The 23,978-nt window shown below is 39.2% G+C and overlaps 1 protein-coding gene across 2 annotated transcripts in view; it reads left to right on the forward strand.

Moving 5' to 3' along the window:
* The window catches only part of LOC126471157 (zinc transporter foi), a 156,265-nt gene that overhangs the window by 73,754 nt on the left and 58,533 nt on the right, over positions 1-23,978 (forward strand). For both annotated transcript variants that reach the window (XM_050099259.1, XM_050099258.1), the window contains exon 7: positions 11,167-11,346. In XM_050099259.1, the coding sequence (XP_049955216.1) occupies positions 11,167-11,346 (180 nt within the window). The remainder of the gene's footprint in view (positions 1-11,166; positions 11,347-23,978) is intronic.

The raw sequence follows: 23,978 nt of genomic DNA on the forward strand, positions 1-23,978 counted from the left end.
GTATTCATTATTCATCATTTGTCATTCAAATAAATTTTTCCCAACTCCATTGGTTAGCAAAGCACATTGTGCATGCATGCACTGCAAAATCACAGTCTCTGCAAGTGAATGCAAATGTGTGACGTGCATGGCCATGAACAAGGGCTTAATTGACTGTGCCCCCTATGTGGCTGTGGAAAATCACTCGCTCTGCAGTCGTTTGCCGAGGTAACATCAGTGATCTTCAACAACTTCCACCAAACAATTCAAAGTGTATTCATGCTTGCTCACTCTTGCACTGTAGCCGCATGAATGCCTCATGTTTCAGGCACACACTTGGAGTGCTCCTACCTGATTATCTCTGATATTTCCTCCATATCAATACTAAGGCTTGGTGGGGAATCTGCTTCACTGTTTGACACTAAACTTTTTCCACCCCCTCCCTACTTTAACTGGCACATAGGGCCAGAACCCATCAAGGAATGGGAGAGAGAGGTACACAGGATGCCCTTGACATGATTGGGTGGTTTGTATGTGGGCACTGCCTGTGGTATTTCCAGTTGATCGACGCTTTCTAGAGCATCGCTGGGTCTTTCCTGCTGGGGAGTGAATGCTAGCCATGGTTCAAATGGGGATAACTGTTCGTCCTCTGTGAGCACCCCAGGCCAAGAATGCTCGTGGAGGGTGTTTGTAGTGTTGTGGGAGACTGAAGTGGCATAGAAGTTGGAAGTGATTCCAGCCCCATTGGCTCTCATCGGTGGTCAGTGCTGATCACTATTGGTGCCAAAAATGAGGACAGTAGTTGCAGTGGTGGCAAGCAGCCTGTTGTGCAGGATTGTCACAGCTTTGATTGCACGAGTCGTGCCCAGTCAGCTGCGAGGGGGATGAGGGGGAGCTGATTGCGATGCTTGACTATGCACTTGTAGCCAGCCACAATCCTTTGTGTGTGTGTGTGTGTGTGTGTGTGTGTGTGTGTGTGTGTGTGTGTGTGTGTGTGTGTGTGTGTGGGGGGGGGGGGGGGGGGGGGTTACTGAGTCAGGTGCTGCAGATCGAAGAGGGTGTGGGCTCTGCACCAGTTCAGAATTTTGACTGGCCTATGTACATTTACAAGGATGGGCCAGTACATTGCAAGGAAGCTTCTGAATGCTTCCCCAGAGTCGTCTGTCATCATTATCGTGTGCATCTGCATTTTGAAGGTCCTGAACCTCAACTCGGCTTCCGAATAGAATGCTGGATGGATAGGGCCAGTGATCGGGTGCTCAATAGTGTTGCATTTACAGAAATCCTGAAACATGGATGCTTGAGTTGAGAGCTGTTGTTGGGAACAAAGTTGTAAGGTGCCCCCTCCGTTGCATATATGATGATGGAGATGGCACGGATGGTAACTATAGAGGTGGTATTAGCCAACCATGCCACATATGGAAAGTTAGTGAGGGCATCTACAACTGGCAACCACATTGGTTCTCAGAATGGTCCAGTGAAATCGTTAGGTTCTCTTTGCCGGGGTTGGTCAGGGCATAGCTGAGGGTTGAAACACTATGCCAGAGCTGATTGATAGTGAAGAAGAGCCTGGCAGTTCCAGCCATTATGTTCTCTGATTGTGTCAACACTGGCTCAGTACACATGATGCTGTGCTATTGCCTTTATTCTGTAAATTCCCCAGTGTGCAATATGGAGAAGCTTCAATGTGCTGGGAGAGAATTTCCACCTGACATTGAGATTTGTCCAAGGTTAATAATAAGACACCACCAGTCAGTTGCATTAAGCTGGCTGAGTAACGAAAACTGTGTGCGCCATGCCGGATCAGCATCCCTTGGCAGACGCTGCACAGCAGACAACACCCTGCAAAGCAGCAGATCATTCACGTTTCTGTTGCTACTTTGTATTTTGTAATTGGGAATTTGTCAAGGATGTGTTTGTTGCTAACTGGTGTCTATGGCAAAACACAGCACTTCACGCCTGTGAAACTTTGAATCTGGATCACACAGAAAGTGGGGAAGTGCTTCCGTGTTTAAATGTTACGAATTGGGACTACTACAAAGCTTGTAGTTATAACTGTTAGGGAACAATGCCCATCATTTCAGCCTCTATGCCGTATCATCGAAAAGTTTCAAGTGGGGGACCAAATAACAAAATGAGGGGCTTGTGCTCTGTGAATAGGTAAACCTTAGTATCATAAAGAGATACATAAAACTTCTGGACATTGTACAGGATAGCCAATGCACCTTTCTCTATTTGTGAATAATTTTGCAGTGCCACATTTGAAGTTTTAGATAAAAAAAATCAGTGGGCTATTCTGTGCAGATGGCATACTTATGGGACAGCGCTAAGCAATGCCACAGTCTGAGGCATCATTGGCTGTTGTTAAGTATTTGCCTGGATTGAATGATTCTAAACAAGAGACCAATAAGGCATTTTTTAAGTTGCAAGACAGCTCTCTGGCACGCCTCTGACCAAATGAATTTAACTCCTTTTTTACACACTTGATTGAGTGGATAGGAAATCTAACCTGTGTTGGGAATAAGTTTCATCTAATAGTTAAATTTATCCAGGAATGACAGTAGTTCTTTGAGATTCTTAGGAGATGGTAAGCTACTGATTGTGTGTGTGTGTGTGTGTGTGTGTGTGTGTGTGTGTGTGTGTGTGTGTGAGCACTTCTTTGTTTAATGTGTGTCCTAGGTACTTCACACTTGGCTCAAATAAACTGTATTTGTCAAGGCAACAATGCAGAGTGTGAGCCTGTATCCGCTCAGTCGTCATCTGTAGATTTTGCAGGTGATGCTCCCATATGACCCATGTAATTAACAAGGCATCTAAATAATTAACAGTATTTGGGTATCTTGGGTGAGTTGCTAAAGATATCCGAAATATTGCAGGAGTGGGTGTGACCCCAAGAGTGCTGTGTTATAATGATACATGCCAAATGGCTCATTAATTACTAAAACCTGTTATGGATGATCATCTACAGGTAACTGAAAATGAGTGTTAGCGAGACGTATTTTAGGAAAATTATAGCCACAGCCAGTTTTGTCAACATTTCCTTTGGCCCAAGAATTTGATACAGATCTGCATTAGCTTGAGTGTGAATGGTAAACTTAAAATTGCCAAAAATTCTAAGTGATCCATTTGGCCACTTAACTGTTACTATCAGTGTTGCCCACTGGCTATACAATACTGGGGATATTACTCCCAGACTTTGTAATCTGACTAGTTCCACTTAAACTTGATCCAATGGCAAAAGGCACTTGACATGCTCTACAAAACTTGGGCACTGCCGACTGCTTTGATGATACATGGGCTTGGAAACCTGGTCAAAACCTAATGTAGGTTCAAATAACTTGCTTACATTGCACACGTAATGTATCATGTTCTTTGAATGGCATCACAATTGAAACTAGATTCACTGTGTCTTGAATTTGGAAACCAAAGCATGCAAAAGTGTCTTAAGTCAAAAATGATGTCATCCAAGAGACTACCAACAGGTTTACTTGCTGGGTGACTTTTTAAAACATAGGTTGGACTTCAACCCGATTCTGCAACAGGCTTGACTGTCTATTCTGCGCTGAGGATACTGCTGCAGTGGGGAGTCAATGTGCCAGTATCAGCACAGTGCACCAACCTCGATTAAAAATTAACCATGGTAAAGTTGGCATATAATTCTGTTCAACGCAAAATTCTGGTGCACCGACCTCAATCAAACTTAAACAAGGGCGCTCACCGCAATTAAATTTGATCATGGCTCGCGTCCGGTTTTCACTAGATGACGTGAATTTTATGAGCTTATAATAATAAGATTCCAGCATGTTTTGATATACTGAGAGAGATTCTGAGCATCATATACCATTTGTGTAAGATGTACCCAAAACGTTTATTAATTTATGAATGAAACTGACCAGATGTAGAATTAAATTGTGCCTCCACACGTGACAACATTGTCTGATTTTCTCTGGCAAAAAGAATTTTTATGTTTACTATACGTGGAGTCCAAAACCCAAATATACCTCTCCCAAAGCAGTCCAATGCAACTCCCAAAAATTCTCAAGAAAATCAACTCCTAAGTTTTCTGACCATGTTTAGTATTCTAAAATAAGATACAGTTTTTCTGACAAGCAGTGTGGCTCTGTGGTAGTGGGCTTGCTAGCTGTGTGGTAGACCATGGTTCGAGTACAGGTGGAAATTTTTAAAGAAAGGTGCATGTTCTGTGATCATTTATGTGAAGAAAAGAATACAAAAGAGAGAAAAAAAATATATTTTAATTGTACGGTATTGATTAACAATCTTTTATAAGATCAGTCATTAAGAATTTTTGTTTGGAATGAAAACTGGATTTTTGTATGCAGTATATAGCTAGAAGTAAGGAGGCATGCCTTTTTCATAAAAATGACAGTTAAATTTGTTAATTAACATATATTTGACATATTTTGATGATTTTTTTTTAAATAATTTTAAATGACATAGGTATTTGAGCTGAACCGTGGAGGGGGTGGGGGTGGGGGGTTGTTGTTGTTGTTTTTGTTGTTGTGCTCTTCAGTCCTGAGACTGGTTTGATGCAGCTCTCCATGCTACTCTATACAGTAAAGCTGCATGCCCTTGGGAAAAATTACGGCTGTAGTTTCCCCTTGCTTTCAGCCGTTCACAGTACCAGAACAGCAAGGCCGTTTTGGTTAGTGTTACAAGGCCAGATCAGTCAATCATCAAGACTGTTGCCCCTGCAACTACTGAAAAGGCTGCTGCCCCTCTTCAGGAACCACGCGTTTGTCTGGCCTCTCAACAGATACCCCTCCGTTGTTGTTGCACCTACGGTACAGCTACCTGTATCGCTGAGGCACGCAAGCCTCCCCACCAACGGCAAGGTCCATGGTTCACAGGGGGAGGCGCAGTGGATTGTACTTGTGTATTTCATGTGTAAAAGTAGGGTAACTTTGAACCTCCGTATCTCTGAAACAGAGATACGGAAATGTAAGTCAGCAATCCTTGCTGCATATGTTTGCTTACGTTGCTTAACACATTGATTTAATTTGAGCCTAGTTGCACCTATGTGACTTTGGTGACCATGGTAGTCAATCAGCAAGCCACAAACATCAGAGAAGTTCGAACCACTGGGATCCGGAATTGGGCTTACTTTTTGCATCTCTTCGTACAATTTATTCCTAGAAGACGACAAGAGTGCACTCTGATGTCCAGGGTCAGTTATGTGACTTGCCTTGCAGTGAAGAACAAATGACATAAATAATCCTCCCAACTTCCCCCAACTCTCATTTCCTTATCAAAGCAAGTGAACTAATGAGGGAAGTGTGATGATGCTGCTACATCTGCAGACCTGTTGGTTTTGCAGTAGTTTTAAGAGCAATTCCTGCTGTTGCTGTTAGAATTCCCACAGCTTTTCTTGGTGTTGATACTGCAGTTGTTGTTGCTGTTGCAGCTGCAACTGCTGCTGCTGCCTCAACTGTGGAAACAAGGGGTCCATTCGTTACAGTGAATAGCTATACGCAAGAAAATCTTTGTAGCTACTTTTCTGTTCTGCTTGGCATAGGTAGAACACAGTTTATGATAACGCATACTAATGGTGAAATAGATATTGGTGGAACAAATGGGTTGTTCCTGTGGTCAGTGGTGGCAGAGTTCATGGAGCCAACATGTAGCTAGAAGCAAAGTTCAAAGCCTAGCAAAAGTCATTGTAAGTGTACACAAACTGTACAGGAAGTGATCTAAATCAAGAAACCTAAACACAGGCAAGGTCAGTTACTCTACTATCAGTAGCTTATGTCGAAGGCTTCAGAGAATAGGAAGAACTGCAGGGTTATGTATTTACAGACACTTGACACGTCAGTGGATGGGGTCACATAACATGGCCATGATAGCAGTGCCCCCTGTGGGAGCAAGTTGCAGCAGTGGTATGAAACCCGAGTATCTCTGACCTTTCTTCATACTGATACATGGCCTGCATGGGGAATTTGAATCACTGTCAAATAATACATCTCCAAAATTCAGAATATTTTGTAACGTCAAATTGGAGTATGTAAAAGCACCTTCCAAAGTTTCCATACTGTTTCATAAAAACAGGTCTTTAACATATGCCACTCATTAGTCTAACCGGAAACTCTACAGAATAACACAGAATGGATTCAGGCCCTACTAAATTCATGAAATTTATACTAATTGGATAGGCAAGTATATCAACTCTTTTCCACCCAAAAAAAGATACTAAGTCCCAAGTTAGAGTCTCAGTCCTGCACACAGTTTTAATCTGCCATGAAGTTCCATATCAGCGCACATTCTGCTGCAGAATGAAAATCTCAATCTGGAAACATCCCCCAGGCTGTGGCTAAGCCATGTCTCCGCAATATCCTTTCTTCCAGGAGTGCTAGTTCTGCATGGTTTTCAGGAGACCTTTTTTGAAATTTGGAGGGTGGGAGACAAGGTACTAGCAGAATTGGAGCTGTGAGGATGGGTAATGAGTCGTGCTTGGGTAGCTCGTTGTTAGAGCACTTGCCCACAAAAGGCCAAGGTCCCAAGTTTGAGTCACGTTCCGGCACACAGTTGTAATCTGCCAGAAAGTTTCATATTAGCGCACACACTCCGCTGCAGAGTGAAAATTTCATTCTGGATTATCATGTGTGTTGTTACAGAGGAGTATATTCACTACATGTGTCTGGAACGTAGAACAATTTTTAGCACAGGCTCTTCTAATGCAGGTGAGCACACCATTTGCCTTGAAACTTATATTTTTTATGTGAAGGGTCCATGTTAGTCTCACATCCAGTGTTACCCCAGGTTCTTCACTGCCTCCTCCACTTATAGAATTTTATTGAACAGCTTAAGATTCCAGTACATGCCCTGGATATGCTCCCTTGTGAACGGTACAAGGACAGTTTTCCTGGGACTAACCTTTAGATCATGTTTTGTACACCAGTTTTTTGCATTGTCAGAGTGCAGTTTGCAATTTTTATAATAGTGCTTGCAAATTTACTTAGCATTTCTGTAACTAAATGTCTAGGTATCATTGACAAAAGTAACCTCCAGCATTTAAATCTTTGAATTCAAGGACTACTAGCTTCCACAGTAGTGGGTACAAGCCCGCACCTCCTGGACGCTACTGAGTGGTGTTGATACAATTTTCTCATCCATCAGGGCAATTTCTACTTTCATCTTTAGCAGTGTGTTCTTAACCTACCTACATATAGTGGCGTTAATGTCACACACTTGTGCAGGTCTAACCATTGATTCGAAGGTCATTTTACTAAAAGCCCCTTCAGTATCCAGGAAGATGCAGAGAGCAATTTCTTGAAAGTATAGTTTTTTGCCCCCCCTCTACCTTCCCAACAAGTTTGTGAAGTGATGTTTTGCATAATTTGCCTGTTTGATATGTATGTTGTTTGCATATAGATCGTCAGTTAATCACATTTTGCTGTCGTACATGTAAATCAGTTTTTCTAATGTTTTTATTAGAAAGGGGACCAAACTGATCAGTATCAAGTCCTTAGCATTTGTATGATCACTTCCCACAGGCTTCAGAACGAAAACAACTTCCACTCTCCTCCAAGCGTAAGAATGATTCCTCCAGCTAGACTGACTCTAAATCGTCTGCATAGGAATCTTGATTATTCCCTTTCATGCCTGTTGCAGTAGATCCAGAAAGATTCCATCTGGGCCTAATCACTTGAACAGTTGAAACCTTCCCACTACCTACTCGATTTTCCTGAAGTCACCACATTCTGTGATGGATTCCCAGTTCTTCCATTGGTTACCTGTAAACTAGTGCATCTCAGGTACTGAACCTTGGTTACCTCCCAGAGTGCGTTGAGATGAGTCAGAGTTGAGTAGCACATCCAGTGCCTTGTGCATTGCCTTTGTATAACCACTGTTTTCCTTAATGCACTTCCTGTATTTGTTAGTATGCTAGTTGTGCCCTTCACCTCCTTACAGAATACATTCCAGGATGATAGTTCCGCTTGTGTAATGGCAAGGCTGTATTTGGCAAGGACCTCCCAGTATTTTCTCCATTGTCCTTTGCTTGTTGCGAAGTTGAACAAGTCTTCTTACCTGCTTCATTTGCAATTCCAGGTTAGTGTTCCACCGCGGTACATTTCTGTTTAGTTTGTGCACTTCTTGGCAATTGTACTGTTTTCTAAGTATAATGTCATAGTGGCAGATGTATCTTTATCTACCATTTCTTGTAAATCTTCCTATCGAAGTTTTAACATCATATGAGCGTGGGGTTACTATGGATTATTATATTGCATTGAACTGGGGACATAGAAACGATGGACAGGCTTCGTCCTGCCATGGCCCTCAGTGGTTTACAACCCCACAACAGGCCACAGCAGTCCTCCCACCCCACTGCCGCCCCACACTGAACCCAGGGTTATTGTGCGGTTCCCAGTGGACCCTCCTCCCAGGAACATTTCATACCAGATGAGTGTAACCCCAAATGTTTTGCATGGTAGAGTGATGATGGTGTACGCATATGTGGAAACAGTGTTTGCACAGCAATCTCCGGAGGCAGAATAAGGGGAACCAGCCCGCATTCGCCAAGGTAGATGGAAAACTGCCTTGAAAACCATCCACAGGCAGGCTGGCAGACCAGACCTCAACACTAATCCACCAGGCGGATTCGTGCCGGGGACTGGCACATCTTCCTGCTCGGGAAACAGCATGTTAGACCGCGCGGCTAGCTGGGCGGGTACTATGGATTATTCTCATACATTAAGCAGTGTCCATCTGTTAATAGAATTATATGCTTCTTTAAATCAACAGATATGATTACTGTTTAAGTTTTCCAAATTTGAAAGATACTTCTAAAGTTTAGGATTTGTTCTGTTGCATGGTATTCTCCACATAAGAGGTCTGTTTGTTTTTCTGATCTATTAAGTAGGGCTTTAGAAAGGATTTTATAGCTAACTGAAAGTAAGCAAATTCCTCTGTAATTGTGTGTATATGATTGAACTAATGCACATTTCAATGCTTCAGGGATTTTCTCACTACATCTGCTGTCTTGTGAAGTTTCTTGAAGAATATGAGCCAGTTTGCTGCCACCTATTTCTGACATTTCATCAATTATTCTGTATTCCCCCTGTGCCTCATTGTTCTTCAAGTTGTATATTATTTGTTTGATTTCTTTCATTGTGGATGGTGAGGGACATAATAGGATTGTCCAAAGTGCTAAATTCTTAAAACTTGAGATGATGAATGAGAAACAAGCCTACAACTTCTTATGGGCTGTTTGATTCATCTTAATGGATGTGTTGTGGGAACAAAAAGATCATCCATGCCTTTGGCAAAAGTAAGTGGACTGCCACATGTTTATGGACAACTAGAATGTGTGTGTTAACATCTGAATTAAGAAGCATTGTACTGTTAGTAATGGTGATAAAACTGAGAAGCAGAAGAAAAATAAAGGCAAGATAGATAAAGGTAATGTCGCTTTCTTACTAAAATCTAACAGATACAACAGTATGAAGTAGGATAGATCATTACTTACCATATAGAGGTGGTGATGAGTGAGATACAGGCGCATTGAAAGAAGCCAGCTTGATGATAACAGCTCTTCAACTAAGTCATTTGATGTAGACCACACACACACACACACACACACACACACACACACACACACACACACACACACACACACACACAGAGTTGTTGGTGTTTCTAGGCCTTAGCACCAAATAGCTGATAATATCAGCTAGTCTTCTTTTAATTTGCTTGTCTGCCACTTGATGCCTCCATTATGTGGTGAGCAGTAATCTATTCTTTCATATTGTATTCCATCCCAGATTTTCCATTGATACATCTAGTGGAAATATACATCCAGTCAGAGATTATGCACTGTATTCCACATAATGAGGTTTGTGGAAGAAGGAAGATGTGAATACAAGTTCAAACTTTGATTTTTAAGCTGTTCAAACCGATAATTGTGTAATAGGAAGTTAACAGTGATGCAAGAAATAAGGAAAAGCTTAGTAATTCATTCCATCCAGAAGATGCTGTATTCCTCTATTCCAATTTTTTCCTTTAGCCACGATAAACAGTCACAATAATTCCATTCACACTAACAAATGCTGAGGGCTGCTATATGCCTGTGAAACATTCATAGCATGCTCACGACTTCATTTTTTTTAGTTTTCTTCTTCTCCTTCTTCTTCTTCTTCTTCTTCTTCTTCCAGTGTCATGGCTCATTCAGTTGCAGTCAGAATATTGATAAATCGTTTTTGTTTATTCAACAGTTTCTATAGTCAAAAATGCTTTCTTGAAATCATTATATGATGTTGCCTTACGCTGCAGTAACAGCTTCTTCGTATGACTGAATGAAAGTAAGACTTTGAATGTGTCATAACATAACAGGGGTGTAAATTCATTATTATAAGTTACTGAATTATTGTTATGAGCAATTTGCTGACCAATGAAATCTGTAACATGTTCTGGGTATTGACGTGTAGAGAGAGGCCAGCCCAGAACAGTAACTGTCTATATAGCTTATAAGTTAATTCTTGAATGTTTTTTTGCATATGTGGATGATCGGTTCCTGGGATTACCTGTGACAGTTGTTTGTTGTACCAGTCTGTGTGAACTGAAAAATGTATTCTGAGAGATGGTGTTCATCTATATAGTGTGCTGGCCCAACTATCACTCAAGTTCATATTGATGGGGCATACTATGTCTAGTGTATTCCACATATCCATCAGAGTATTAGCATTGTGCCTCTTAAGGACTACATTTTAACAATGAACAAATTAAGATCAAGAAAGCTGTCCATTCACTAATTTCAGATTCTGTAACTTAATTGTTCTACCATATAACATAAGTGACACAAAGAAATTACTTGTGCAACATTTACTGCTGACAGGAAACACTACATTATTTTTAAGCGCCAGTCCACAGCTCTTTATATACACACATAACTATTCAGATGTGCTGTTCAACTTGCTACTCATATGCTGTGCACAGTAATTCTAATCACTTAAAATGTCTCATCTTGCTTTTAACATACTGTAAGTTTAGTGTCATTAGCATGCTTTCTTCATGGTGCTGCTGTTTACATGCGCAATCAAACATATTTATGGAAAAAAACAAATGTATTGTTCTAGTGTGCTGTGGTTTTACTTTTTGTGGACACATTTCTTCTTCTGTTGCTGATTTAGGTGATTTGTATACAAGAATTACAAATATCACTTGTTTTTATTCCAGGCTATTGCTGGAGAACATGATGATGATGAAAGTGAGCATCATTCTGAACATGACCATCATTCTGAAGATATGGTCTTAAAGGGCCTGGTTGCAGTTTTGGGAATTATCTTATTTTTTTTCACTGAAAAGTTCCTTACTGTAGTTGCAGAATATCACAAACGACGACAGAAAAAGAGGGAGGTAAATCGCATTCTAAAGCAGTTTAAGTCAATGATTTTATACTTAATTTTATAGTAAAAACTCAATTGTTGTGCCATTTTCATGGTGTCATTTATGAATCATAAGCACACGCGAATATCAACACAGTTTCATTTCAGTTTCTTAGTTGTTATGGGTAAAAAGAGCAAAACAACAGGATTCATGTTTGTGCCTTTTTGTCCAGAAGCAGATAAAAGCACAACATTAGTAGCTCTCATATCTGGAACAGTTTCCTGTCTTGGAATCAGACTGAAAGGGGATGGAGGGGCCCTTATTATTGCGAACAAATGTCAACAATGTGAACATTGCCCAGTGTTCATTGGTAAAGAATAAAGTTTGACATATTGGGGGTTGTCAGCTCTGTGAAGGTGGTGAAGATCATTGTAAACATCATCAGTTCAACCTGTGGTTCTTTCAACATGTCCATTGACAATTCCTTCCCTCATTGTTGTTGAATTGAGGCAGTGCTTGTCTCTTTGAATGCTCCATAGTAACCAACTGAGCTGTGTAACACTCTTAATTGTAGCTATGGAGCTTTGATGCAAGAACATAATACAGGGTGGGGTAAATAAAAGTGGCCTCGAGAACAGTGTTCCAGGGTACAAAGAAACACAGCAGAGGAAAGGAAATACGGTACTAACCTGACTATAGCAGATTTTAAAAGTGACTACCATTCAATCTCTTGACACTTTTGGACCCTGGTCAACAATTTGCTGAAGGCGGATCGAAGCTGGACTGCTGGAATTGGGGACTCATCCAGAATGTTTTGGTGCAGTTCTTGAAGACTACGAGGGTTGTTGAAATACACCTTAGACTTGAGGGCTTCCCACACAAAGTAATAGCACATTGACAGACCAGATGACCAGCTAGGGCCAAGACCAGGCCGACCTCTGCTAATAACTCTTGTCGTGTGTGGATATCGTGTAAATGTGCTCCAAGGTTCAGCCAGCTGTATGGGCAGTTGCTCCATCCTGTTGGAAGTAACTATATGTCTTTTCCTCCTCCATTAATGCTGCCACACATGGTTTCAAAATGTTGGCAGTGTAACTTTGCAAAGTCCGGGCCACTTTTGTTTGCCCCACCCTCTATGTTGAGATCCTATTCAGGTACAGAAAGAATACAATCTGAATGGTTTCCTAAGGTTGGAAACTTGATGGGGATCTCTGGTAATCTAAAAAAACTCATTTTAATTTAACATTTATTCATCCATTTTATCTGATCACTTATCAACACAAGGTGTGTCTGCATACACTGAACTCATTGCTGAGCTGCTGAAAATTGGTGATAGATTACACCATAATTGTCATGTTACATTTGGGAAAGGTAGTCAGGCAGTGTGAAATAGGCACTCACCAACAGAATTAAATACCACATTATGTAGTTAACAAATGTACACAGTGTATTCAGGTTGTTTGCCTAGCTTGTAAGCTGGTCACTGCATGTATACACCCTTCTAAAATTGTGTAACTATTGGCCCAGTTTACACTCCAGGTTTAATGCTATTTAGGTGCACATTCACTCATTTTTTTCAATGTTAAACATGGTTGTAAATGTCAGTTCATAGTCCAGATGTCTTCCATGCAGTATGACATTAGATTTATGTTGCAGGTAGCAAAATCCTGGAATAGTGTTAAGGGCCTATAACTCATTAAGGTGGAGAGAGAATAGAAAACCTCACAGACACCTATGTTTTCATAAAAATATATACACAATGAGCTTCTTGAATCAATCCAGTAGCTCTCTTCCCCATTCTTTTTGCAGTGCCATGTCAATGCATGCATTATGACTTGAGGTATGTGCCTAAGAACACGGAGAAAATGGCAAGTTTTGGCAAAAAGATTCTCTCTCATTAATCTTACAGTCTACTTTCTGGCATTTGTAGATACTCATGAGTGAGTGATTTTTATCTTCTTTATTCTGTGGCCTTCAGCATATATTATGTAACAGTAGGACATGATGCAGAGAACTGGAAAACAGAGCATTGCTTGATATTTTACTTCATTATTTTTACTTCATACTAAATACATACTCTTATTACATACATATTTTACTTCATTTCGTACCCCATGATGATGTTTCCCCAGTGCCAGAAACAGGAACACTAAAACTGGAGTCCAGCAAGGGAACTAAATGAGATTTAGTCCATTAACTATATTTACACATTGTAATAGCATTTAGGATTTGGTGGAAACATTACGACAGTTGATGGTTTTTCCTGTGTTGCAGACCACAGTCATAATATACTTTTCAAATGAATTCATTGTGACCATTTGACTGTAAGTTTTATTATTTATTTTGCTATTACAATTCCAGCTGTAGAGACTTTTTAAAGTGCAAGGCTGAAAAGACAGTAAATATCACACGTCTGAATTATTTGTAATTGTCAAAATGTTACCAAATGTGTGAATATGTGTACTAGTTCTCTCATCATAAGAGCCAAGTGCCAATTAAAAAGAACACACATTTAACGTACTTTGCTGGGATACTGCTTACTGACACAGCGTTACGGAAAGCACAAATCCTGTTTAAATATGAACTAACAACTAGTTTTTGTTTGGACATGGTTCTTGCTTACCATACCTGCATTATCGCAGCACAGTACTGCGGTGTCACCGCAAGACACCACACTTGCTAGGTGGTAGCCTTTAAATCGGCCGCGGTCCGTTAGTATACATCGGACCCGCGTGTCGCCACTATCAGTGATTGCAGACCGAGCGCCGCCACACGGCAGGTCTAGAGAGACTTCCTAGCACTCGCCCCAGTTGTACAACCGACTTTGCTAGCGATGGTTCACTGACAAAATACGCTCTCATTTGCCGAGACGATAGTTAGCATAGCCTTCAGCTACGTCATTTGCTACGACCTAGCAAGGCGCCATTACCAGTTAATATTGATATTATGAATCATGTACAGTCAAGGGCGACGCTCATCATTAATGGATTAAAGTTAAGTATTCCACCAGCTACGTCCGTTTTTCTAAATTCTAATTTCCTTGACCTGTTCCAGACCTCACGCCAGCCTGCGTGAGCTAAAACGCGTGCCTTTCGGCTTCCTCTAGTAACACGGTGTTGGCTCTCCTGCCAACCCACAACAAGTACATTAAAAGTGTGTCTGCCATACCTAATGTTAGCTGCAATCTCTATTTTTAATTCACATTCAGAGCTTATGATGAGACAACTGATTGAAGACATGTAGTTCATACATATCTGATACTTGATGTTTTTTTCACCTTTGTACTTGATAGCAGCTCAAAAGCCAAAATCTGGATAGTGAAATAAACAAGCAATAAAAACTTGTAGTCAAATGGTGGCAATGATTTCATTTAAAAAATCACTACAGCAATCTACTGTGCCACAGTAGAATACATCTTCAAATAGACAGAGATGGCCTGCCTCTTGAAAGAATAATCAGTGTCCATCTGCAGTCAAAGGAGGAAAGCACTGTCACAGCATTCCCGAAGTAATCCATTTTATTGAACCACACACTCTTCATTGGAATAATCACATGTACAGTAAGCTATTTTTTAAAAAGGATAGGAGAGTGTAAAATTCTAGATTGTTTAATTTTCTCTATCTTCTATACAAGTAAGCAAATAAAGGATTTCTAGGGAAAAATTAGATGTATACAGGGTGTTCAAGAAGGAAAAGTCAATACACTGGTACATGGAAAGGGGGAAGAGGGACCACATGGACACATGCTGTATTTCAAATGACATCCAGAGTAAATGCTTTTAAATTTTTATTGTAATTATAAGATGATTTTAATTTGTGGTTTATTTTTGCACTAGTTTTTTTTGTATACATCTCCAAGTTTGAATTTACCACAGTTCATAATAGGTATTCAGCAATTCAGAGCTGGCTTTAAACAGTTCACAAGTAATCTTCCAAATGTCCACCGTCAACTTAAATGCATTTTTATACTCCGCAGTTCAATTTAGTGCACATCTACATTTCTTTGTGTGGCTGACATTGCATGTTATAGGTCCAGGAAGTTTACCTTGGGTAGTCACCTTTTCTGTTTGTGTTCCTGTCTTCAGCCAATCCCATTAACAGAAATCTGTGTTATGCCTGCAGATCTGAATAGCCAGATTATGCTGTAAGAATGTTGCATTGTATGGGGCTAATGGTATGTCCTCTAACAGTTTATCTCAAATAATTAACAAATTATGATGCAAAGGTATATGGAGCCCTGAAGACACTGGAGCAGGTACAGAGGCATCACAGCAAAAAGTTTCTCATCTGTTATACTCTTTGTCCTACAAGCAGTACAAAAAGTGTATCCTGTAGAAAAATTATTCAGACCATCCACAGTACCTCACAGTGGATGAAAAACCAAGAAAAGGACATGGTCTTTTGCTGGGTATGCGAAAAGGTCAGGATATGGGGTATGACACAGCTGACAAAGCAGCCAAAGAGATGATATTGTAATTTAATGTGCTGTTCCTCAGCATGCTGTCATCCTATTGTTTGACTGAAGAGTCATGTGTCAGCCAACCACACCAATGCAAGAAATTTATGCGCACCATGTTCAGAATAGGACACTGTCCATTGATGTACAGTTTTCTCCTTTATTGGAAAGGTGCACCAATATGTGAAGTTTGTAGGGTATCACTTTTGGTACAGTATGTTTTAACTACATGCGTTTTATATGCTGTCATAGTGGCAACTCTGTTTGGCTGGAGTCCTGTGTTCCACCCTCACTGACACCAGTATAACACATTTTACAATTCTGTGAAATGTCAGGCCTCATCCCTGAAGTGTTGAGGAGAGAGGTTAATGCACTCTGAGTGGATAGCTCAACCAGGCAGTTTAGGATACTTATTCAGTGATTTTACATGTCATGTGTACTGTATTGTTATATTCATCAAAATAACTCTTATGCTCAACATCCAGCAAGTTAGCAGGAAGCAAACCCCCCCCCCCCCCCTCTGCCACCCACCGCGATTACAAAATAATGGTGACTGTACAAGGTAGCTGACGTGCGCGCTAGCCACAGATGTAATCAAGGGCATTATGTTTAAAACAAGTAATATGTGAAACACAACATGAAGCTGTCAATAAACATTTATTAAGAGCATTTATGGAGAATGAAATATTCAACTTTGAGTGTTGACTGATGTGTGTCACTGTAGCTGATGTCCTAACACCAGTCTAACCTAATACAGAGAAAGTGAACTAGCTAATCCATATAAGTTAAAGTTTTGACTACTGTATGTAACTGTTTATAAGTCTGGCTCTGTCTATGACTATCAGTTGACACTTGGCATTTACTGTCCAATGGATCACTTGTTTATAGCAGCTTAAGGCTGCATTTGAAGATAGTGTCAGTTGGAATGGGAAACTGGAACTATCGCGTGCAAACTGTACAGGTACCAGACAAACTGATGAACCACAACTGGCACTGTCAGAGTGCATCCACACATCTTCATTTACCCACAAGGAGCAGAATATTTTAGCATCTGTGATCTCAGTGGCGAAAGTAGAAAGTAGTTCTCGTTATTGACACTCCCTGTTGTGGCTGACAGAGCTAGCTATGCCTGGATATGACTCTGAAGGTTTCAAGATGGAAGCATAAAATGGTTCCAGATTATGATTACCGTCAAGGCGACAATAGATTGGAACTCATTGTGGTGCCACTGGTGCTGTGCATGGATGCTGGCACTTTCTATAGGTATCGTATCTACCAATACAACTGCAGACTGCTGTTGTTAATTTCTCCAAAATACAGAATCTGTGAATGCATCACCGGATACATGACATATTAAAGAAACTGACTTGGGAATTTATTTTCATGGCACCATGTGGGTTGCCCTATGAATCTTGTTGATTATTACTCATGTTATGGATACTAATGTGGGTGTATATGGCATGTGAATTCATCAGGAAATGGCATTAAAGGAACTACATAAGAATTAATATTTAATCTGTGGTAGTAATGAAATCCTGTTTCTGCTGTGAATATGTTGATATGCTGTAGGTGAAATGGCTAAAAGCTTCTGCATGTAATTTTTGCGTATCAGTGAACATAATCATGGAATGTAGCATATGCTAGATGTAAAATTATACTGAGTAGCATTAATAATGTGTTGTCTTCCTTGTACAGCTTGTGTGTTAAAATCACTGGTATAAGCATTGCATTCTGGAATTTGGCGTGCTGGAAAGCAAAGCCAATAGCCATTGTGATTACATAATCTATAAAAGAACCGTATCTTCATATTCTGCAAATTTACCAACTCAGTGATGTTGGAGGAGCAGTATGCTATGGATGTGTTCTCTGGTTCTACCAGAAAATGTAATACATTAAGTGTGACATCAGGCAATTAGTTGTTCCTTAGTAGCATGCTTGGTTATTTTTGATGTATGTGGTAAGGTAATATTGTTTATTTTGTTGCTGTTTGCAAGACTCATTACTGATGAGTTGCACTTTGTCTCGCCTTTAAATAGTTATGTCATACTTTTTCATAGCTTCACTCTGATTTGTTTTGTTCATGAGCAACATTGTCACGATCTTTTAGTATGGATTATCTCTTGAAAAAGACCATACACACAAAAAGTTGCAGTTTGCAACACAAATCGCATTTCTTATCTCACACTGTGACTAACTAACTTCTATCGTATCACAGTACATCATGCCACAGTTTATAACAATAACACTTTTTAGTCCTAATATCACTGTACCTGTGATGGACACAGAACTGATAGTGACTCCTTCAGCTCACATGCCTCATGATATGTGGAGATAAACTGAATGTCATTTCCTTACTCTGGTTGTATTCTAGAATAGTACTCAACGATATACCAGACACTATATATTTGACCCTAGAGAAAGCTTGAGGGATGTTCTTAATCAGTTTTCAGTGGGTGGGGGTGGGGATGGGGATGGGAGGGGGGGGGGGAGAGAGAGAGAGAGAGAGAGAGAGAGAGAGAGAGAGAGAGAGAGAGAGAGAGAGACAAAACACTCCCAGCATTTATATTTTTTCACTAGAATGAATTAGTAATGTTGTAATTACATTTAATCCTTGAAGTGCAGCCTCAGTCAACATTCACCATTATATGCTGAAAAAATGTGAAAACATATGCAAACATCTCATATATTTGAGGAGACTTCAGAAAGTACTATACATTGTTATATCAGATGAACTAACTTTTCTTGAATGCTGCACTGCACTTCAAAAGTGACACGAGTACAGCACACGGTTTTTCTACATAGTCACCAAGTCTTTGTTACCAACAATTTGAACGTTCTGCCAATTGCTCAATCACTCAAATAGAAATCTGCTCCTTGGTGTCAGTCATTTGGGAACCACTGTGTGAATGTCTTCATCTTTGGGATGCCAGTTTCCCACAGTCATTCTGTCAGCTTCTGAAGATAATGAAAATCACGTGATGCAAGATCTGGAATTCCTTATCCATGTCACCTATTCCTGTTTGACCTTTGTTAACTTGTTGGCACTGTTTCACTGTGCACTTGGTTCATCTATTGCCAGAACTTCATTTTGAATCTGCGTGCAATTAAAACATTATGCCCACAAGACTCATACTGTCCAGTATACTTCAACTGTGGGAGTAAGTTCCCAGGTGCCATGACATTTCATTTGCTCAGTGTAATGCACATGTTACTCATACTACAGTAGAACCGTGCCTGCAAGAAATGCAGAACACATATGATCTGACAATGCACCAGTCTTGTTGTGCATAATTGTCTTAGCATTGTATGGCATGAGTAACGTATATTGGCTCATTTTTTTTATCTTCTGGTTGAAACTTTGAGGTTTGCCGATGACATTGTAATTCTGTCAGAGACAGCAAAGGACTTGGAAGAGCAGTTGAACGGAATGGATAGTGTCATGAAAGGAGGGTATAAGATGAACATCAACAAAAGCAAAACAAGGATAATGGAATGTAGTCAAATTAAATTGGGTGATGTTGAGGGTATTAGATTAGGAAATGAGACACTTAATGTAGTAAAGGAGTTTTGCTATTTGGGGATGCAAAATAACTGATGATGGTCGAAGTAGAGAGGATATAAAATGTAGACTGGCAATGGGAAGGAAAGTGTTTCTGAAGAAGAGAAATTTGTTAACATCGGGTAGAGATTTAAGTGTGAGGAAGTCGTTTCTGAAAGTATTTGTATGGAGTGTAGCCATGTATGGAAGTGAAACATGGACGATAAATAGTTTAGACAAGAAAAGAATAGAAGCTTTCGAAATGTGGTGCTACAGAAGAATGCTGAAGATTAGATGGGTAGATCACATAACTAATGAGGAGGTGTTGAATAGGATTGGGGAGGAGAGAAGTTTGTGGCACAACTTGACTAGAAGAAGGGATCGGTTGGTAGGACATGTTCTGAGGCATCAAGGGATCACCAATTTAGTATTGGAGGGCAGCATGGAGGGTAAAAATCGTAGAGGGATACCAAGAGATGAATACATTAAGCAGATTCATAAGGATGTAGGTTGCAGTAGGTACTGGGAGATGAAGAAGCTTGTGCATGATAGAGCAGCGTGGAGAGCTGCATCAAACCAGTCTCTGGACTGAAGACCACAACAACAACAACAACAGCAACTGGTTGTTAATTGCTTCATGGAGGCAGGCTACTCTATTTCTCTGTTATTCTAATTCTTGTGAGTTACTAAACATGTTCAAAGTTATCATCCCTAAACTGAAGTCTTTCTTTGGAATTATATGTGAAGTAGTGTACGAAAATGTATAGAGCATATTTCCAAAAAAAAATCATGATCCAAAAAAAAAATGTATAATTCAACAAGTTTTAACTGATGAACATACTGAGCTACCAAGATTCGTCTGTAACATTAGAATAAATAAGTTCTACAAAAACAGATTTAAATTCCTTAGTGGTAGAAAGAAGTTTCAGTCACTATAAAATATATTCTGTGTGTGACCATGTAATTTGGAACATGACCTGCGACAGAAGGGAAATACAAGGTGCAGTCAAATGAAATTGAGACAGATGGAAATAAAGTAAGTAAACTGTTTATTATTTCAAAAGTAGCAGTTAGTACAGTTATCCCACTGTGAGACAAGACAATCAGTGCCTTTACTTCTGCAGCATACTCTAAATAACCTTGGCAACATATGAGCAGGCCCACATGTTGCCAATGTTGTTTAGAATCCATGTGATTCCATATTTTTGGAGTCCTGAAGAAAGGCATTTGTAGCCGTCAATTAGCTTTGGACAAAGAGATGTATGTGTGGGTACAATTGTGGTTCTGTAGGCAACCTCAGACATTTTTCCATGAAGGCGTTGACTGTATTGTCTTGGGATAAATGTACTAAAAGTTATTGCAATTACTTTTGTAATAACAAACAGTTTGTTTACTATGTTTCCATCTGTCTCATTTTCATTTGGCTGCTGTTTCTATAAAACTAAATGTGAGTACGGTACCTTTCAGTAAAATGGACTGTGAAAGATTTTGATATATTTAGTTGGGTTTGTTAGGAAGTGAATCATTCAGTGCATAAAATTGATGTTAAGAGTTAGCTCTGATACTGAAGCTATGGAAATTATACATTTTTGGAAGGTGACTATCAACAGCCGTCAGGCAATGTATAAAACGCATGTTTGACCATCAGCTGTTGTTACTTTAAACCAAAATATCAACCTGTTTCAGTCATTGACCATCTTCACTGATACTATCCAAAGATACAAATAATTATATGTAGTATATAGGAAATGTCAACTGTTCTTTTCAAAGAAGTGCAAAGTATACATGAATACTTACGGGGTTAAAATGGTTTAAGCCACCACATTGCATTTGTCATTACTTATATAATGTGTAGAGCATGTCATGAATACAATATAAGACACAGGGCTTTTCGAAGCAGACATCCTAATACTAAGGGCAAAATATTGAGGAGTTGCTCAAAGACCTTTACAAAGTATTTTCATCATACAGTATAAAAATATCTTGATGGCAAGTTACTTGTTAATGTAGAGGACTGGACTACCTTTAATAAACATCTTTGGTACAGTTTCATATGTAAACAGAAAACAAAGTTGCTATCTCCAAATGTCGATGTTACATTACAAGGTATAAAACACTATAAAACCCTAACGTTACACAGTATCATATTCATTATATACACTTGATGAAATGTATATAAACAAACATAAATTATATCATAAACGTAATGGAAATTGGTTCTGTACCATTGAAACTAGCTACAAAAGTATTCTGATACGCGTTGAAATGTCACTTAGCATTCATATGCAACTAAGTTGTAGTACTCAACAATTACTGTCAAATACTGACTATATTTAAAGGAAAACATGTGTAAATAAAGTTTGATTACAGTGCATAATCAGAAGCCTAGTATGTCAGTAATGCTAGTTATCATACAGAAGAGAGGGGGATAAGTAATCACAGCATAACAAACCATGTGCGCAAATTTGGCTTTCAGGAATATTGACAGCACATGTATATAATAGTGGCAGTGATGAGTAATATTCTTTAACTACTGTAAAACTTTAGCAAATAATTATTTAAGGCTCAGCCATTAAGTATATATTTTGAGATGCATATAGAAAAAATCGTCACATAACCAAGGCAAGTGATTGCTAAACAAAATATGTACTTGCATATGTATAGACTTAAAAACGTTAAATGGAATGTAGACCTCAGGCTACAGGTGACTTACCTAATATATCAATATGTGATGGTTATGTACATAACAGCATAGGACAATAAACAGTTTTAAGTAAAAGACAAATATATAATCTGTTGCTCATTAAAATGAGAACCTCATCTTGAGAGTAAGAACATACATCAGGAAGGCAACGTATTGACCAGAAGTCCATGTCAAATGTAATAAAAGTTAAACATAGAATTGCAGAGTGTTTAACATAATCAGCAACAGTATTTCAACAGTACTGCAAAAAAACTTAGCTGCAAAAAAGTCACCGGGTGCGGTGGCCGAGTGGTTCTAGGCGCTTCAGTCCGGAACCATGCGACTGCTATGGTCGCAGGTTCGAATCCTGTCTCAGGCATGGATTTGTGTGATGTCCTTAGGTTAGTTAGGTTTAAGTAGTTCTAAGTTCTAGGGGGCTGATGACCTCAGATGTTAAGTCCCATAGTGCTCAGAGCAAAAACGTCAGTATATGACAGACCAGGTGTTTACAAAATTAACTGTAAACCATGCAGAAAGTTTTACATAGGCCAAACTGGGGGAGTGGGACTAAAGACAAGGATCCTTGAACACACACAATAAAATAACACTTCGGCTCTTGGCTTCCGTTTTAAAGCTTGTAACCACACAATAGTTACCATTGATGTGAATATGAAAATAGTATATCAAGCAAAAAAAGGTGTTAAGTGTGAACCATCTGGAGGAAACTGAAATCTTTTGTAACTTTGAAGAGAAAGAAAAATAAATAAATAAATAAATAAAATAAAATAAAAATTAAAAAAAAAACTCCCAGTGATGATCTCAGTGAACAAAAAGATTTGGAAAAATAAACCTTTCTTAGAGAATTTTTCTGATGTCTTTCACTTACCTGATTCTAATCCATAACTTGTCTCTTTGAATTCTACCACTATTCCTCTCACCCCTCCCCCGTCCCCATCCCATTAGGGTTGTCTTCATGATAAATCTTATAGCTTAGTTTTATGATATGAAGACATTGCCTTATGTACGTGTTAAAAGTTTTATCTACCATTTTAATGTCAACATGTAATGCTAATGACATTTTTATTGCACACAGTTGTCTTGTACCAGCTGTGAGGCTTCTTCATTATGCAGTTGCCGTATAGGTGGATTGTATTATGGTTTGTTATCCACACCCTGTGTATTACTGTTGTTATTCATACACATTTATAAAATGTTTGTAACTTCTCTCCTGTTCTTACAAACTGAGCATATTAAACACTCTGCAATTCTGTTTAACTTTTTTTATATTTGACATGGACTTCTGGTCAATAAGGTGCCTTCCTGACGTATGTTCTTACTCCCAAGATGAGGTTCTCATTTTAATAAGCAACAGGTCATATATTTGTTTTTTTTATTTAAAACTGTTTATTGTACTATGCTGTTATGTACATAACCATCATGTATTGATATATTAGATAAGTCACCTGTAGACTGAGGTCTACATTCCATTTAATGTTTTTAAGTGGATACATATGCAAGTGCATATTTTCTTTAGCAATCACTTGCCTTTATTATGTGAAGATTTTTTTCTATATGCATCTCAAAATATACAGGGTGGTTCATTGATCGTGACCAGGCCAAATATCTCACGAAATAAGCATCAAACGAAAAAATTACAAAGAACAAAACTTGTCTATCTTGAAGGGGGAAACCAGATGGCGTTACGGTTGGGCTGCTAGATGGCGCTGCCATATGTCAAACGGATATCAACTGTGTTTTTTTAAATGGGAACCCCCATTTTTTATTACATATTCGTGTAGTACGTAAAGAAATCTGAATGTTTTAGTTGGACCACTTTTTTCGCTTTGTGATAGGTGGCACTGTAATAGTCACAAACATGTGGCTCACAATTTTAGATGAACAATTGGTATCAGGTAGGTTTTTTAAATTAAAATACAGAACGTAGGTATGTTTGAACATTTTATTCCGGTTGTTCCAATGTGATCC

This window comes from Schistocerca serialis, chromosome 3, assembly GCF_023864345.2.
Source record: "Schistocerca serialis cubense isolate TAMUIC-IGC-003099 chromosome 3, iqSchSeri2.2, whole genome shotgun sequence".
Lineage (NCBI taxonomy): Eukaryota > Metazoa > Arthropoda > Insecta > Orthoptera > Acrididae > Schistocerca > Schistocerca serialis.